At 40.8% G+C, this 19,038-nt stretch overlaps 1 protein-coding gene across 1 annotated transcript in view; it reads right to left on the bottom strand.

The window, feature by feature from the left end:
* Positions 1–19,038, bottom strand: part of chd6 (chromodomain helicase DNA binding protein 6) — an 81,082-nt gene that overhangs the window by 45,250 nt on the left and 16,794 nt on the right. The window contains 2 exon segments of the mRNA XM_069150810.1: positions 1,709–2,375; positions 17,071–17,120. Of these exon segments, the coding sequence (XP_069006911.1) occupies positions 1,709–2,375; positions 17,071–17,100 (697 nt within the window). The 5' untranslated portion in view covers positions 17,101–17,120.

Here is a 19,038-nt window from a genome sequence, read left to right as displayed (position 1 = left end):
ATAAAAACTCAATGTTATTTGTAGAGTTTTAAATGAGTGGGGTTTTTTTTTTTGCAGTAACAACGTGGGAATTTGAAGAAAAAATGTTGATTGATTTTTTTTTTTTTTACTACTACCTAAAGAGTAATTATTCCTTTGATAACAGGCACATTATAGAAATATTTGAGTTATGATATTTTTATCCTTTTTTTTTTTTTTTTTAACTCGGAGCTATTCAAGTTATTCAGCAGAGCTTCTGTTAAGGACTTTTATTTTTTTTCAGAAAAATCATGGACATTTTGTAAAAAAAAAATTGCAAGCTCCCGTAAGGTCACTATTTTCCCAGAGGGGTTCACTAATTATCACAAAACACAAAACACTGCTGAAGAATTTGACAAATACAAACACTGACCTGAGGACGGGGCTCGATAAGTGGTCCCCAAAGTGATTACAAACTAATTCTGAGCAGGATATAAATGTCCGGACCAATTTTAATAGCAATTTCTCCGATAACAGCCGAGACCTTTCGCACCGAAACCTCATGGCGGTAATCGAGAAAAGTCAGCGCGCTGCTGTAGGTAAACATGGACCTGGGTGTCACCAAACAGCTGCACCAAATTTAATAGGAATTCATCCACTAGTTGTTTAAGAAATGACGGTGAGAGCCAACAATTCAAACATTATGGCGGCAATTCATCCGCAGGGAACATGTGGTCCGAATCAAAATGACAACAAAGACTAGAAAAGATAGGAAGAGATTCTAATTGGTGCAATAATACATATAATATATATATATGGAAAAATGATGCAACTCTTAGTGATTTTTCAAACGTGCACCTATGGACTTCCTAAATTCTTGCATGCAATCTTGTTTTTCAGCTATCGAATGCTTAATGCAGCCGCCCACACAGGCGCCGTCTTAATTAAATCCTACAATCGCATCATCATGGGATTCATTTGTCCCGACGAGTCTGATCATGATTTTTAAGGACATCTAACAATAGAACAGTCGACATCTGTGCCTTCCAATTACAGATGAAACGTTCCCGCTCGAACACTCGTCAAGATTAAAAAATAAAAAATAAAAAAAAAGTTCTTGACAAACTCACAACTGACGTGCAACTAAAACTCAAATTGAATTGGATGTTAATATGAAACTAGATTAAAACTGAAACCACCATCGTCACAATGACGTGAGTGAAGTAATCTGGCTGTATTTTAAGCAAATCTTTTTTTTTTTTTACAATTTTAAGATTTAACTTTTTTTTGTCAAATTCAGTATAACTAGTGTACAAAATGTATTAGTGGTGTATCGTCCTCTTTTACACTCAAGATGTCACAACAGATCTCCATTTTTTTTTTTTTTTTTTTTTAAAGGATCTGTTGGTCATTTTTTTTATGAATCATTTCAATCACTAAATGTTTTTTCAATCAATGGAATAATCATTTAGCCTTTAAATTGCAGTCCTCGTCCACAACCAAAAACATATGGAATTAACAAGGCAGAGAAAAGAAGTAAATCCTTTCAATTCAAGAATATTAAACAGATTATAATTTTTTTTGTTTTTGTAGATTTTCTGTCAATTGATTTATTGCTGAACTTTTGTTTTATTTTAACACAACCTAAAAACAAAAGAACTTAACCACATTAAAAAATAAAAAAAAACGATCCCCAAAAACCACCAACCACACACAGAAAAAACAAAACCATCCAGACATCGCTGCCGACCTTGATTTGTGGGTACAGGAGGTAGGACTTTGACCTTCGGTTTCCTTCCTCGTTTGCCGGGAACCTTAACGGGCGTCTGGGCCGGTCCGGCGGTCGCCGCGGCGCCCGACGTTTTCCCGCCCGCCGCGTTCCTCAGCTCGGCCCCGCCCTCCTTCCTGCCCTCCTTCCCCTTGGCCCGCCGCTCCTTCCGCTCCTTCCCTTCCTTGGGCTCCTTGCTCTTCCTCAGCGTGACCATCGTCGTCGCCGTCGCCGCCTCCTTCTCCTCCTTTCGTTTCTTTGGTTTGCTGCTCTCCTTCTCCTTCTCCTTCTCCTCCCGCTCCGCTCCCCTTCTGTCCCATTGTCTCTTGTCCTTTTTCTTCCGTTTCTTCTTTACCCTGCCGCCGCCGCCGCCGCCGCCTCCATCGTCCTCCTCGCTCAGGGAGGACGGAGGTCGCGGGGCTCCCCCGGAGTGCCTGACGGCTGCCGTGCAGTGATTGGATGTCGCCGTGCTGCCCACGGGGGCGAGGAGGCGGAGCTGGTCCTTGGGGCCCACGACCAGGTGTCCCCGCGGGATCGTGGGGACGGTGGTTTGTGCGTTGCTGTTTTGGTCCGAGGAGGAGGAAGAGGAGGAGGAGGCTGCTGCAGCGGAGGCCGAAGGTGGCGTGTGCTTCAGGAGGCCAGTGAACATCTGAAAGAGGAAACAACAAACAAAAAAAATGTGTCGTAAATGAAGTTGATCAGTCGATTCTCCGACGCTAATTAACTTTAGCTCGCGCTCTTTCTTTTTTTTTCCGACGGTTGTTGGGCTGGTCGGTAAACACTTCCTGGACCAGATGTTTCTCATTAAAGCCTCTAACGGGGGCCGAGTGGCGAAAAGGACACGACCCGTTCTCGTACTAATGGAAATGTAATATTATCCTGAATTTACTGTGAGTCATCACACTGGTAATTTAATCCCTATTCAATGTTTTTTAATGAGGCCCTGATTAACAACCGGCTTTTACTTTGTTATTCTGTCTGTTATGTGAACATCAGCTTTCATTTTGATGATTACTATTATTATCATAATTTCTATTCAATTATTTTTTTTTTAATATTAAAATAGGGACCAAAGGAAACTACATGAAAAGGGAGAATTATCCCCCAAATCTGCACTTCCCTTCAGCGCCATGAAAGGTTTTCCACTTTTTTTATTTTTTTATTTTTACGTTCACAACTTCGGTGTTTACGTCGCAGAGCTTGTTTTTTGTGTGTGTTTTTTTTTGTTATTTCTCATTTTGCTCACCGTCATTGTTTTAAGCAGCAGCAGGCAGCTTTTTACCAAAACCAAAAAAAAAAGCTCTTAAGAACAACTTTTAATTTCCTGTTCTTTAGAGAACAGCAGCCGAGGTGGAGGAGACCAAAACGAGAGCTAAAACTAGAGATAGTTGGACTAATATTTGTTAGTAAAATAAAACTGCACCCAAAAGGCTGATGTTGAGGCCATCTAAACTTCATAACGTGTTAATTGCGTTTACAGCTTGTTTCACTTAACCAAAATGACAAAACTACATCATTTAAGGCAGTTTTAACATTTAAAATAGTCCTTAAATGCGGCATATTCAAATGCAGTTTTGGTACACCATATATGTATTTCTTATGTCTACGATTATTTTAATTCAGAGCATCAGCAGAATTTTCTAAGAGGGTAAGTGAAAGGAGACTCGTATAAAATCTGAGGAAAGAAAGAAAATATGCGATAGAGAAAGAACGAATAGAAAAGGGATTAAAAAGAGGAAAAAGAGGGGAAAGAGGTTGAAGGAACAAAAAAAGGTAAGACCTACATGTGGGAGAAAAAGACTGAGAAGAAGGCTGCAGAGAGAGAGAGAGAGACAGAAATTGGTAAAAGCGAGAAAAAAAGATGTTATTTTTGAGAAATAATGGACAGAGAGTGGAAAAAATTATGAAGACAAATCACATTCAGAGCACGTGCTGTTCGATGTGTGAATCACGCCGTGACTAAAAACTTAATATGCAGAATATTCCTCCATCAACCCCCGGGGATGTTACAAGCCTTGATACACATCCTCCCAAAACCCCAAAAAAATTTAGAAATAAAAAGCCGAAGCACCAGCAGGACACCCGTCGGTATTAATATACCGTTAAATCATCTTCTACAGTCCAGCGAAAAAAAAAAAAAAAAAAAAAAAAAAAGGGAACCGAACGGCAGTTCGCGGAGGGCGGGCGGGTTTTGGAGGGCAGGTCGGATGAGCCTTTCGCTATAATTAAGTTCCCGGCTGATGATTCAACGTCTCCTCGACTCGACAGCGCAGCGAGCGTTCGGCCGGTGGAGGAAGTGGAGATCTCCGTCAGAGCTGCTACCGCGTGAAAGTGTTTTACATGAATCCAGCAGACGAGAAGCCCAAAGAGAAGATTTAACGGGCCCCGTTCAGTACGCTGTTGTTGTTGTTGTTGTTGTTGTTTTAATCTATTACTCTGCTCTTACAAACATCAGCATTGTTCACAATATGACTTTATAATGTCTCATCCTACTACGACTGAGCAATAGTCGTATCGGCCCTCAAAACTTTCTGCTCGACTGCTGCTTCCCCCGGTTGCATTATTACATATATCACACACTAGATATTCTGATGGCGTCCGCAGAAATATTTGCAAGCATAAATATTCACGACTCGTAGGTGTACTTTAAGGTCGGCGTAGCGCGTGAGCAAATAGTACCAAATTTTGCATTTTCTAGAGCCAACACACGATATAACATATAATTTGGGATCTAATACAACACCAGCACTAAATAACGCCGACACAGCATTGAAAAAAACTATTTATGAAGTTTTATAGGTTTCACAAACATATGACTAATTAATTTTAATATAAAACATACAGAGCTGATAAGGAGTTAAAAGGAGAGTTTAAGTAAACAAAAACAAAAAAAAGTGATGTCTTATTTGAGTTATTTGACCCCGAGAAGCTCACCTGTTGGAAAGGCCTCCATTTCCCACAATGCACTGGGCTGACTGCTTGCAGGAGTTAAAAGAAACCAATTTGTGCTGGTTTTGATTCACTGCTGCATTAATGTAATCTCTTGACTTTTATTTTCAGCGCTATCTTCAGTTTTGGATCTTCCCACAGTCATTGTTGACATTTTTCAATTTAATATTTACTCTAATATTTAATGTTGTTTTTATTCCCCTTTTACCAGATGGTTGAATTCAGTTAAAGTTTGATTTGCCGTCTTAATGTTGTCACGACGGGAGGTTTATTATTTTTCCGCTGCTAGATATTGTTTACTTTACATTTAATGTTTCTGTATTTATTTATTCCACAAAGGCCGACAAGTTTTTTTTTTTTTTCCTATTCGGCGAGTTTTTTTTGTCATCAACTTTAACGTACGTCGTCGTTCATTTCGTCCCTCTGTTCGGACAAAGACTCCCGACGCTGACCGAGGACACGACGCCGAACTGCATGAAAAGAATCCATTTCCGCGGCGAAAGCATTCAGCTCACACTTTTCCTCCGCAGTTATGAACGCCGGTCTGCGGGATAATGAACCCCTGCTTCATAATGAATAGCAATATGCGACCTGATTGATCCCTGCAGCCTGACACGCTCAGCTCTGCCACACTGTGGGCAGGTCAGAACAAAAATTAAATAAATAAATTTAAAAAAAGGTCAGCCATTCAACATTACGCTGGTGCGAAGGCGTCTTCGCTTTGTCGAGGACACTTCAGCCGGGTCGACGTTATTCCACACAGAAGCCTATAATTGAATCATAAAGTTGAAATAAACTCTAAAAACCTCCCCGAGGCTCCCCGAGCAGCGTTCGACCGCTCCCGCCGTGTTCTCGACTCCATTTACAGAGTAAATACAATTTAAACGCTGCAGTGAACCTCCAACGTTTACGCCAGAAACTTTAAAAGAAATGTTGCTACCCTTTTAACACCGGGGGGGGGGGGGGGGGGGGGGGGTAGCAGTGCCTGCTACTGTAAATCCGTATGTAACTTTATGTCCACTTTATCAGGAAGTCGACCTCATTTCTAAAGAACATCCTCAGTTTAAATGTTTTATCCGCCCCTTGGTGAAACACAGAGATCAGAGGACATGAAAACAGCAAAGACTGCAGAAAAAAAAACAATGACATTATCCAACTTTACGCAGGAGGAAATGAAAGCACGAGTATTCAAAAAAAAAAAATAAAATATATATATATATATATATATATTTGAGTGACAATCACACAATCGGCCAGACTATTGGTGGTTTTAAAGCCAATCGATTCTGAATGACCGCTGAGAGTTAATGTGCCTTCATTCCCCTCATCTGAAGGTCGCACCAAGGTCAGTGGAGTCAATACGTTGGGATACTGCAGTCCTAAACGTGCGCGCGAGCCTAAATGTGACAGCAGGTCTGACTGACATCGACCGAAGCCGCTGATGGACGCTCGGCTGCTTAAGAGCGTTTTCCTCTCTTGTGCGAAACAACCGAACACGAGCCGCACTAGATCCACTTCACATTAAAGGGTGTTGGGACCACCGACTTTTATTCACATCGATATTTAAATGGTCCGACGTAGGAGGCGTGGTTAGAGCAGGTGTACAGGTACAGAGCCCAAGAACAGTTTGTCCACTGGAAATAACAATAGTTGTTCTTTTTGTTGTTGTTGTAAAAATTAAAACAGGGTGGTTACGTCCTCAATGTAAAACGAAAAACTGAGAAAAAAAAAACGTCACCGTGTGAACTTTTAAAGCTGAAAGATGCACTGCTGGATTTACATTGTTCATTTTATGATTAATATGTTGGACCTGGATATTTTTCAGAGGACGGAAACGCAGCAGAGACGGTGCTCGTGAAATTAAAGCCAGCTTAAAAAGAAAGTAATTTATCAAACAATGATGAGATAGACTGGTTAAATTAAACAGGATTAATACCAGCCAGTAAACAGTGAGATTAGCAACAAAAAAAAAAAAAGATGGTGAAATTATTAATTTTTTTAAATTTTTTATTGTATTTGAAAAAACAAGACAAATACGCATCAAAGATTGAAACCTCATCTAATAAACAGGTTTAAAAAGAACAAATCATCACCGCTGCGGTACGGCATGTGCTGCAGCTTGATTTATTTAATACACCTAAAATTCTATTATTACCAATAGTGAGCTGCTTCTTTGATATAAACTTCATACATAAAAACAAAAGCCGATCGATGCGAGCCGGACTCGCAGGTCGACCGGAGACGCACGAGGAGGAATCGATCGGCAGCCGGCGGGGCGAAGCGTCGAATACAGAAACGCGGCTCCTATATGGAAAGCGAGGCTCCACGGCCATCTGTAAATGCGACGGGGACTGTAACATCGTCCGCGCGTTGTCCGGACCGGTGTTGTCGCCGCCGCCGCGAGCTGCAGCGTGTTTTTGCAGGCTTAAAAAAAAAAAAAACTGTCTGCGGCTCTTTCTGTATTTAGAAAGTAGAAGAACAAGGAGAGCGGCATGCCGGGTCACGCCGGTGTGGAACGACATCTGCAAACTGGGATCAAATTCCTTGTGTGTGTGTGTGCGTGTGTGTGTGTGTGTGTGTGTGTGTGCGTGTGTGCGTGTGTGTGCGTATTCCAAAAAGACGTACGAACGTCATGGCTGACGTACGGTTAAAAGTCAAGCGGGTGTTTTTTTTTTTTTTTTTTTCTGCAACAGCTGTTTTGCTATGCAGTACGTCCGCCTCGTGTCGTGAGGCCAATGCAGATGCGCCAACAGACTCTGCTTCTCACACAGGTATGAGGAAATCATCTCAATGAATCACACACACACACACACACACACACACACACACACACACACACACACACACACACACACACACACACACACACACACACACATATATATCGACACGCACAGCGAGGCTCATCGGCCTCGTCGCCCGTTTGGTTTAGGGAGAGGGGTGCGGGTATCAGGGCCGTTGCCATGGAAACTGGCTCTCCGTGCCAAAGCTGCTGGGAGCCGGGGAGGCGGACGTAAACACGTGGTCACCATGGTAACCCTTTCGTCGCCGTCTGCGCGCACGCATTGGGACAGACTCCCCTCTCTTTGTATCCGATGCCAGCCGGTAATGTCAGAAACCTTTTTTTCCATCCGCTCCTCTCGACCTCGGCGTCGACGCGGCTCACCGCGAGAGGAGAGGAGATATTTTTGACGTATCGGCCTTTATATGTGAGGGGGCACTGAGATTTATTATTTCTTATAACTTCGGTTCAGACATTTCTTTGTTTTGGTTTGAGTGGGAAGGTGACACGAGGTAACGGCAGCCGTTTCTGCTGAGGTAAAAGGCAACTCGAGGTCCAACCGCAGTTTGTCAGGAGTCTGAGTGTACAAAAGTTGAAAGTAAAAAAAAAAAAAAGCAAAATTGCAAGAACAAAATATTTTTATGATCAATTGTTCTGCTGATTATTTTCCCCTTGTTAATTGAAATCTTTGTTTTTTTTCCTTCAAACCAACAGTCCCCAAAACAAATTCAGTCAACTATCACAGAGGACAAAGATAACTAATAAATATTCACATTTAAACCAATAAAACCAGTAACATTTTTTTTTATCCTCCTCAAAAAAATTAAACAATTAACCAGTTGACGATTTTCTTTCAATTAACTGATCAGTTCATCAACTAACTGTTTCAGCTCTATTCACATTTTTTTGATGCTGCATGTTGCGTCGGGACGTACAAACCACTTCATGTGGGCGTGGTCAGAAACGAGGAATATTAAATTAAAAGTAAGCAGGAGGAAGTTATAGCGGAGATTAAAATCTGTTCTTTTGGATTACAAATTCTGCAATTCCTGAAGTTCAGAGGTGAATGAGACACGTTGATCAAAATCAGCAAAGAAGACACGACGTCGAGAAAATAGACGCGATAAAACAGGACAATAAGTTTAGTTACTTGACTTTGAGCATTTTTTTTTTTTTTTTTTTTACTCATTCTAGACATAAAGGCAAAAATTCCATGAAGGGCAAAAAAACGTGAAACTCTCGTCGAAGTGACTTTTGATGATGGTTTTGGGGGGAAAAGAAAACCGCAGGTGCGGCAACGGAGTTAGACGAAGTGGGCCAGGAGGCCGGAGGAACTTCTGACGAGTCCCTACACGACTTGAGCAGCGAAGTAATGAGCCCGAATCCCGGAGTGAGACACCCTCGAGAAAGAACAACAACCTGAAGGTGCCCTCCGCTGAGGTCAACAGCTCGTGATTGTTGCTTTGGAGTGAAGAAAAACAGTGTTTATGTGAAAAGCTTCGAGGAGGAAGAAAGGAAGCGTTTTATTTGAGCTTTTTTTTTTCTCTCTCTCTCTTCACAAAACGGCCCTCTTGTGCACATCACCGTGTCCGTCCTAAACCTTAGAGATGAAAACACTCAACGCAAGTCATTTTTTCATCATGTATCATATCGTATTTCTGCATACACTCAGAGGAAACTTCCTTAGGTACGCTATCTCAACTGCTCGTTAAAGCAAGTATTGAATTAGCCAATCAGGAGGGCAGGAAGGCGGCGCCTTCGGACCGAGCGGCTTGGGAGGACGGCTCGGAACAGGAAGTGGCCATATTTGGACGAGCTGCGGAATCTGACTCGCGACCGGACTGAGCCGCAGACCCGTCAATCAAACAGACTCCCCACAACTTTTTGAAGCCTGCTTTCTCATTCGCGACGGGATTGTTTTCAGATGGACCGTCGGAAAACAAAGAAGAAGAAATTGGAAGACATTTATTGATTTAGAATTTATTTTGGGGAGAAGTTGAATGGGGGTTTATGGAGGCTTTTTGGGTGCCAACCTCTAGTGGTGACTTGGTGGTATTGCAGCTTCTGTATCGGCCTCATTTTTCTTTTCTTTTTTTTTCTTTTTTAAAGACTTTAATCTTGCCGACATGTGAGCGCTGGAGATTTTATAACCTGACCCTGCTGCTTTTTATTCTCAGTGCCGATTTACACCTGAGATGCAAAGTGTAAAAAAGTTAAATTGACTGCTCCGTCACACCAGGTCAAAGGTCAAGGATTGAGGGATGACTACACCGGAGGACCAAACATGCCACAGCCGGGGTCATATTTCAGCCTAGTTTCAACCACGCGGCCCCAAAAAAAGCTCGGGCTCTTCTGACCTGATTCCATTTGCGGCTGATAATTAATAAACAGGAGTCATAAATTATGGAAAGATTTAGAGGAACATAATTTGTTCCAGATTATGTTGTTTTTTTGTTGTTGTTGGTTTTTTTTCCACATCTTTCTACCATCAGCAGTATTTCACAAATGAAATGCGACGAGGTGAAATCTCAAGCGCTGCGATGTTTGAAAGTGATGAAGGACACGAGCGTAACTAGGCCACTAGTAACACAACAGAACCGCTGCTCGCCAAGTAGGCCACATTTGCATGATGCCCACAAAAACTTCACCTGACACGCACGCACACGCACACGCACACGCACACACACACACACACACACACAAAGCGAGCTGAAGGAAAACAGCACGCCGCTCCACCTCTCTTATTAACGCGATCCACCTGTGCACGGCTCGTACCTGTTACTTCGCCGACTCACGCCCGTGTTATAAGTCAGTCTGTCAATGAGCGCGGCCGTAAACATGCATCTATACACAAGGAAGAAAACGCTAATAATTCAAATATGTAGTCATTAAAATTCCATCGATGCAGCGCTTAATGTCCGGGAGTTATAATGACCTAAATTCCTCCCCTCACATCCATCTTATTAAGGCATTAATCCGAAGGAAACTGTCGTCTGCCCACTCTCGGTTTAAAATGACTCTTTTCACCCTCGTCTGCTGATGAACTCACGCAGTCGCTCTGAGTTTTAAAAAAAAATTATTATAATGTTAAATGCTGTTGTTTCTTATCGTCGCAATTTTTGTTTTGTTTTTGTGTCTGCGTTAGTAGTTTTTTTTTTTTTTCCACTCTTCAAAACCCCTGAGACCAAGGCAACGTCTCAAAAGCACAAAAAAAAACAAAAAAAAAAAGTTTCTGTTTCCAATAAAAAGGACTAAATGACGTCAAAATCTCCATATTTAAGAGGTGGGAACTTCTTTAGTTGAAACTGTTTTTCTGACATTCAGCAGCTTAATTATTTGCCTTTTTTTTTTGGGGCTTATAAAGATCCGTTTGGAGAATGAATGTTATTATTATTATTTTATTTATCATGAAGCGAAATCAGGCTGTTTTTGTTTTTTTTGCCGTTGACCATCATCATTGACATTAAACTTCACAATAAACTCAACGTAAATTAATTTTTGTCCCTCAGTAATCTCAGTGTCGCCATCGTTTGATCGGTTTGTGGTCGAAGGGAAGGATCGTGTCACATTTTTCATGTCATACGTGAAATACTGAACCTTCAATCAATCCCTACTTTTAACTATAAATTTATGAAATCTAAAATGAAAAAAAAAAAAAAAAAACTAATTTTGAACATCTGATTTGGGTGCAAATTCAACATGTGGAAAACACAATAAATCTCTATGATATATGCAGATGTATTCATGATAGATGTATGCTATAAAAAACACCAAAATCCACCAATTCATAAAATTGGGAAGTGTGGCAAATAAGCTTTTGAAATCATTGAAATCAAGCAAAAAGTATAGTCGTAAAAATGATTTAAAAAAAAAAAAAAGAAAACTAGCTGTGGAAGAGATTCTCTGTTCAAAAGACTGCATCTTATTCCTTTTTAGAATTTTTTTTTTTTTTAAAGAAGGTTCATGAATCCTCCATGACCTAAAAAAAAAAGAAACTCGGAGCATCATGTGGTGTTTACACGTGTAAAACAAGGTTGGAGCCTCCGTGCTCGTACGCTCTGTTTACAACTCACATGATGCATAAGGTTTTTTTGGTTTTTTTTTAATCCTTGAAGATTACACAGAGAGACATTTTCCACACTCACCTCGCTCCACCTTCACTTCCTGTCTCTCCTCATACAGAAATAAAAAAAAAAAAAAAACACACACCACTCGGCAGACACAGTTACAGGTAACCTAGAAGCTAAAATTAGCCGGTAAAGCTAACTCAGGCTCAGTAATGACCTGAGCCGCTGACATCCATCTCCACAACAACGGAGCGACTGCAGCGCACACACACACACACACACACACACACACAAACACAACGTGGCATCACGTCATGGTTGAATGTGCTTACATGACTGACTACGCAGGCACGCGCGCACACACACACACACACACACACACACACACACACACACACACACAGTTTCTCCCTCACTCCCACAGATACTGCACGGCTCAATGTGCTTACATGACCGACTACACACACACATACGTGACTTACAGCAGCCTCTTTTAGACACACACTGCTGCGCGCGCGCGCGCGCCCACACACACACACACACACACACACACACACACACACACACACACACACACACACACACACACACACACACACACACACGAGCGTCACGGTCCAATGTGCTTACATGGATGACTACATGCATAAAAAAAACACACATTGGCTGTCTCTCCTTTGTGCAAACACACAGTCTTTTTCTGCATACAAACACAGAGCCTTCTCTCTCCTTCACACACACACACACACACACACACACACACACACACAAACACACGCACGCACGCACACACACACACGCAGCCTTCAGTGACGTGCTGCAGTGTAGCTCTGCCAGTCGAGTAAAGCCAAGCGAACACAGCTGAGAGGCTGCATGCAATCACAGTCTATGAATCAATAATACTGCCTCGCAAACAAGCAGCACGCAGACACACACACACACACACACACACACACACACACACACACACACACACACACACACGCGCGCGTCTGTTTCTCTGTCACGAATATAGACCGTGAGCACTGCAGTCCCATCAATGCCACTACTTCCTTTTATGGCAACAACAAGCAAGCAATATTAAGAGAAAGTGGCTGACACCCATTTCACCACCGTTTTGTCTTTTATGAAAACGGTTCAGCCAACGTCGTTGGTTTTTTTAAATCGTTGGCAAATTTGTATTCGAGTTTAGAAAGTTTATGTGGAAAAAGGGCGACGTTTGAAACCAGCGCAGACGAAGACACGATATTTCAACGTAGATCAGTCGCGTTCGGCCAAAAACCCGTCCGTTTAATAAGCATAACGATACGTTCGTGATCACTGAATGTAACACAAAGGGCCAAGAACTGTGGGAATATTGGAGGAACTACCGATAAACAAAATACACGAGGGGGAAGGAGTGCGCCTGACGATCGTTTATATCACTGCGACCGCATCATTTTCAGATTTAAAAAAAAAAAAAAAAAAAAAAAAAAAGACTTATTGTTTGCTTTATCAAATGTGGAAAAAGTAAGATAGTGAGAATCACAGCTTCTCAAAGCGAGATTTTGACGCATTTCAGAAGGTGTTGTTTGACAGGTGACTCAGACATTTAGCATTTAAAAAGTGATTTGATAAAAAAAAAAAAAAAAAAGTTAAAAGCTGCCAAGCCTCGTGGCTTAGTACCGACCAAACAACGATCAAGGACCAACCCCAGGTTTTTTATTTCCTTCGTGCGTCTTCCTCTTGATTCGTTTGCTTTGCGTCACTCTCCTGATCCCCACATTCCTAGAATTCCTGGACGTTTTTCAAAACTGGGATTTTCTTAAGAGTCAAGAGTTTGAGCTGCTCTTTTATCATCTCATAGTCAAAGCCCCCCCCCCCCCCCCCCCCCCCCCAAAAAAAAAAAAAAACCTTGGTTATGAGATGCTCAAAAGCCAAAAGGTGACCATGGTTTCAGACTTTTTACTTGATCAAAGGCTCCCACCGTTGTCTTGGAAGGACGTTGGTAGAGTTGATGACGCACTACACTTACGTGACCGTCAAAACAACAACAAAAAAAGCCTAAAATGAAGCCATCAATGGACAAACCGCCCAGATAACTCAGGGAAACACTGGAATCAACGCAGCGTTGGAGGATTTTAATGTAGGATTTGCAACTTACACAAAAAGTGCCGATCCATATTTCAGCGAGTTTCATACTAAGCAAACTGAGCCGTGTTCTGTGCATTGAAAAAAATAAATAAATAAAGTACATATCTGTCTATACCCACGTACGTACTGCCGTTAATCCCAGACGGAGCAGCGACGCAGAGTCGTGTGGAAAAAGACTCCGCCGAGAGAAAAAAAAAAAAAAAAAAAAAAGCCAAAGAAAAGGAACTCCAGCTGTGAGGGGAGCCACATTCTTCTTATTTCCTATGAAAATAAATAAAGAAAAAAAAAAAAAAGATGGGAGGAGGAGGAGGAGGAGGAGGAGGAGGAGGAGGAGCGCAGCAGAGCTTTCAGCTGTTCGGGTGAGAACGGAAAAGATGATCAAAGTGAATTTGGGCCTCAGACAGAAAAGAATTCACTCGTTTCTCTGCTTTACCTTGAAGTGCAGAAATCCCAGTTTCACACAGCACTTGCTGATTCATGGATTGCGGTGGGAAAAAAGATATTAAAGAGCGAGGGGAAGGGGGGAGGAAAAAAAAAATACATATATATCAAGTTTCGCTGTACAGAACAATTTCCTGTACGTGCTTTCATCAGATGAGGAGGGAACTATAGAAGGAATGATGACATCGCAGTTACAGATCGTCATCAGGGCTTTTTACTGTATGAGCTTCTATACAACACACAGGCTGGCAACAACTGAATAAACTGTCAGACAAGTTGATAAGCGAAGGATTATTCAACAAAAACGGCCAATAAACTTCAGGTTTCTGAAATGTGAGCACGTGCTGCCTTTTTCTGCTTCAAATCATTTGTCAACTGAATGTATTTTGAGTTTTTGCACCGCTGGAGAGACAAAGCAAGACATTTATAGAAGTCATTTTGGGTTATAGTTGATATTTTTAACTGTTTTCTGAAATTTTATGTTCTATACAACGAATCCTATAAACCGTACACACAAAAAAAAAAACTTTTAGCCCAACAATTAATTGAAAAAAAAAAAAAAAAGCTGTGCAAGACAGTTACAACCACAGACTTTATATAAAAGTGGACGTAGCTTCCGGGTCTGAAAAATGAGACCAAAGCAGAAGTGCTCCAAAAAAGCCTCCACAGACTCCCTTTCGGCTTCCCTCATGAAACACAAAGTCAATACATTTTTCCCACCAGATATCTCGGTGTTGTTTAGCGAAAGTTACTCCTTCTTATTCGTTTTCTGGAGGTCCATCTGAAAATAATCCCGTCATCAATTAGAAAATAAGCCTCAAAAAGCAGTGTTTTTGGGGGGCGTGTCTTGTTTGATTGACAGGCCCGAGGTTACGGCCGCGCTTCATTACAGCCGTTTACAAACTAACGGGTGACGTCACTGCTGGTTGCAACTTGGTTATAAATAAACTCCAAATGGTGGAAAAAGAATCTTTTTCTTTTAAATCCAAAAATTTAAGCCCAAAAAGCGACATTTAATGTTGCAAGTAAATCTCTTTATTATTCAGATTAAGGAGCATCTGCCACGTCCTCTCACAGGGCATTTTTTTCCCCAAACATTAGAATATTGAAAGAGAAAATGGGTTTAAAAAGCTGCATTCAGATCATAGATTTTTTTTTTTTTTTTTTTATTCTGCAGAGGTGATATTCAGCATTATTTCCACAGCACTTTTTCCAAACCGTGCAGCACTGCACAGTCGGCACATTTTCTGTCAACCGTGTCAATCGAAGTCCAAAGCGTCTCACACACACACACTGAGAGGAGCAAAAGAAAAGCAAACGTACCAACTACAGTCACACAAGTTTTACACAAAACCGGCAGAAGAAGTCGAAGGACGTACCCATTTTTTCTTCAAGAATAAACACATAAATTGGGAATTCCAACTATTTCTCCTGCTCCTTCAATCTTTCAAAAAAAAAAAAAAACTTCCCTTTTATCTGCTTTTGAACAAGCAGCTCAACACAGAAAGTCTTTGTTGGTCTAAACAGCCTCCTCCTCTCCGAACTTTTTTTTTTTTTTTTAAAACAGACATCCTCCGCGTCACTGCGCCGTGATGACATTATCACCAGATATCCGGATAACCCGGACCGGCCACTCGAAAAAGACGAGATACCGGAAATCTCATCGCCCCTTTCCTCTCCCGCATACGAACCCGATTTCAATCTGCGAACTCAAAACCGGACGCTCCCTAAACACGAGAGGCTGAATTATTCCAGCGTAAAGCCGCTCGGTTCTGTTTCATCTGATGAAGCTATAACTCGCAGTTTTGTCGGCCCTGGGAGGGTTTTTAACAAAACGAGGCTGCAGCCGATCTCACTCCCCCCCCCACCCCCCCCACCACCCCGCTCCCCCCGGCAAAACCCCCGCTGAGATAATAAAGCTCAAGTCTCTGAGAAAATAATCAATGAGACCATTATTACAGTGAAGTCGGAGGACGCGCACTCTCCAAACTACACTTTACCCCGATATGTTATCGATTAAAGAATTCACCCTTGTCATGCCTCGACAAATGATTACACAGCAGTCAAATGAACACGGCAATTAAAGGCAGCCATTAACTACCACACCTAAATCAGCGGGTAAGTGAGAGAACGGCTAAATTTACCGGACCAGTACACATGAAACCAGTTTGATCAAAGGAGCCTGGCATTAAAAAAAAAAAAGAAAAAGCACAATCCTCTCCTTCATTTCAATGCTTCCATTTAAAGCAGCAGGTGCGACGGTAGTCTGCAGCTGCTTCTTCCAGACTTTCCGCGCCGTTATGAACTTGGAGGTGATGCTTTTGTTACCGACATAAATACATTTTGCGTGAAACAACGTCTTGTGTTCCTCTCCGGTGGGAAATAACTTCACCCGAGAGACGTATTGTCGACTGACTTACATCGAAAGGCAAAGCAACAGCAATGTGGGGACGTTTAATTGAAAACAAGTGTTTATGAGCTGTTTGTACTACACTGTTATTTTTTTCTTATGTTCTTTAAGTTTTAATAACATTAAAATTAAAATAGTCCGATAAAAGAGTGAAAAGTCAACTGTGACTTTTTGGGGGGGGCAGAAAACTGACACAAGTTTCTTTTAAATAAAAAATGAAGACATTTTTTGAAATAATAACTGTTAGTAACAGAAGTACTACAGGTAATGGAGAGAATAAAATATAATAAAATACAAATTGTTGGTCAGGAGAACACAGGACTCTTGTCACCAGAAATTTGGTTCGGTGCCATGTGGCGGCACTTTTTAGGGTCAGTTCAGTAGTTTAGCCAGAAATCCTTCCATTGTATGCATATTAATATTGATATGGTCGAAATGGCAATTAAATCAACCTTGAACCTCGAAGACTTGATATGCTGTCATCGTTCTATATTTAACACGCATATGTCGAAATATTTACATATTACATATTATTACGCATTAAAATGGTGATAATACAAACCTGCTGCTTGTCCTTCTTGAGTATTTTCATCTTCTATCCCTTCACTGCATCTGTTAACAGAAAAGGACATAATTCTCATTACTTCCAGAAATGCACGCAAAACAAACAACGACAAAGTCTGCTTTCAGCTCTCGGGAGAGTTCTGTAAAGTTTAAATAAAAAAAATAAAAAACACAAACACAAAGATCCGACGAAGGCAAATACGCCGCGCAGACGTTATACTGCACAAATACCATTTGAAATCATGAGTTATTATTTTTACAATCCAAGGACGAAGCACTGAAACCCCTGAAAGAATTCTGCGTACATTTTCCTTAATTATGCTGCGAACCCGTATGAGAACGTAAGAGCCAAACGTTTTCCAGTTAAAGAAAATGTCACGAAGGGACTCGAAGCAATGTTATGCAGGATAAAAAAATTATTTTGATATACTGGACTATAAATAAATAAAGAGGAGGTAAATGTTAAAGAAAAATGCTGAATGTGTTTTTTTGTTGTTGTTTTTTTATCATTTAAGGTGTTAACGGAGAAATTTGACTGCAAGTTAAAGACGTGTTAATTTAAGTAAAACATTTGCACTGTCTAACTGAGCTTCAATTTAAGAACATGCGTTGCTTTACTCCTCACACATACAACTACCAGAGTCACATTCATTACATATCTTAGTATTTGATCAGGGAGAAACTATTGAAAATAATGAGTGGATGAAAACTTCATTTTCCCATTTAGTGTCTGTCTGGGTGTTGAAAAGGCCTCATTATCCTACTACAGGGTCACAGATGTGAAGCTGTGTTTACATGAGAAAACTTGACATTTCTGTGAACTCTTTTTCTCTTTTTTTTTTCCCCCCGTCGTAACGCTGCACTAAGCTGCATTCAAAAAGGTTTTACAGGCAGAAGAGCTTCACAAAATAATTCAATAAATCACATGCGAGGACGTGAAAATGAAAAGGCTGTGCAAATGTAGAATCAAGAGAGATTTTGCAGTCAGAAAAAAAATGCCTTACATTTTGATTTTATTGACCTACATGGCTGAGCGTAGAAACCAGTACTTTAAATTTGCCTTATGAACTTGTAAGGGAGACAAAGTGACAGTTATTGAATATCTCCAATCATATACCATATATCATGTATACGCATGCTCAAATACATTCTCTTCTTGCATACAAAAAAATTAGCCACATTTCAAACCCCCAGAGAAAATGACAGAAAATGAGCTTTTTTTTTTTATGAAATATATTTTTGGGATACTGTGCTAAAATAAAATGTCAAGAAATCCAAACAAGCATTATTAGAAACTCTGCTTTCTAAGCTAAAACTAGAAATGTCTAACGTGTCAATAGCGGTCGAGCTGTCTCACGGGAGTTGAAAACGTGGTCGGGGATACGGTGACGCCATTGTTGTCTCGATATTTTTTCAGCCTCTACAGTATCGTTGCGATATTGATATCGAGGTATTTGGTCAAAAATATATAATATTTTGTCCGACGTTCACTTTCACATAAATTATAGATACCGTCTTTCTTTTTGAGTAGTTGATAGATTAATTATGTATATTTTAGTCATGTTACAAGCGTTCCTGCGTGACAACTGTCCCTGTTGTCGACTATATAATATTTCCAGTTTGCTATCTTCATACTGTTTTTTATTTTATTTCTGAGGTCTGATAATTATATTTTAGCCAATTTTTGTAACATAAGCCATAACGTTTTTGTTGAGGTTCACTTATCTATTTTTTTTTGCCAGACATTTTACAGTTGGAAAATCCATCCATCCGTCCGTCCATCCATCCGTCCATCCGTCCATCCATCCATCAGTGCCTTTTTTTAGTACATATCACCACCAGAGATTTTAGCATGGTGGAATATGATTCCAGCTCTCGTTAATTAACTGGCAACTGGAGCACAAGTTCATCTTGTGACTCAACACTGAAATCGCACATTTTCTATCGAATGCACTCTCAAGGTCTA

Source organism: Embiotoca jacksoni, unplaced genomic scaffold (assembly GCF_022577435.1).
Source record: "Embiotoca jacksoni isolate LCO1_2020_lvr unplaced genomic scaffold, fEmbJac1.0.p SCAF_1, whole genome shotgun sequence".
Lineage (NCBI taxonomy): Eukaryota > Metazoa > Chordata > Actinopteri > Embiotocidae > Embiotoca > Embiotoca jacksoni.
Note: the sequence above shows the minus strand (reverse complement) of the source record. Positions and strands in the feature narration are given on the sequence as shown.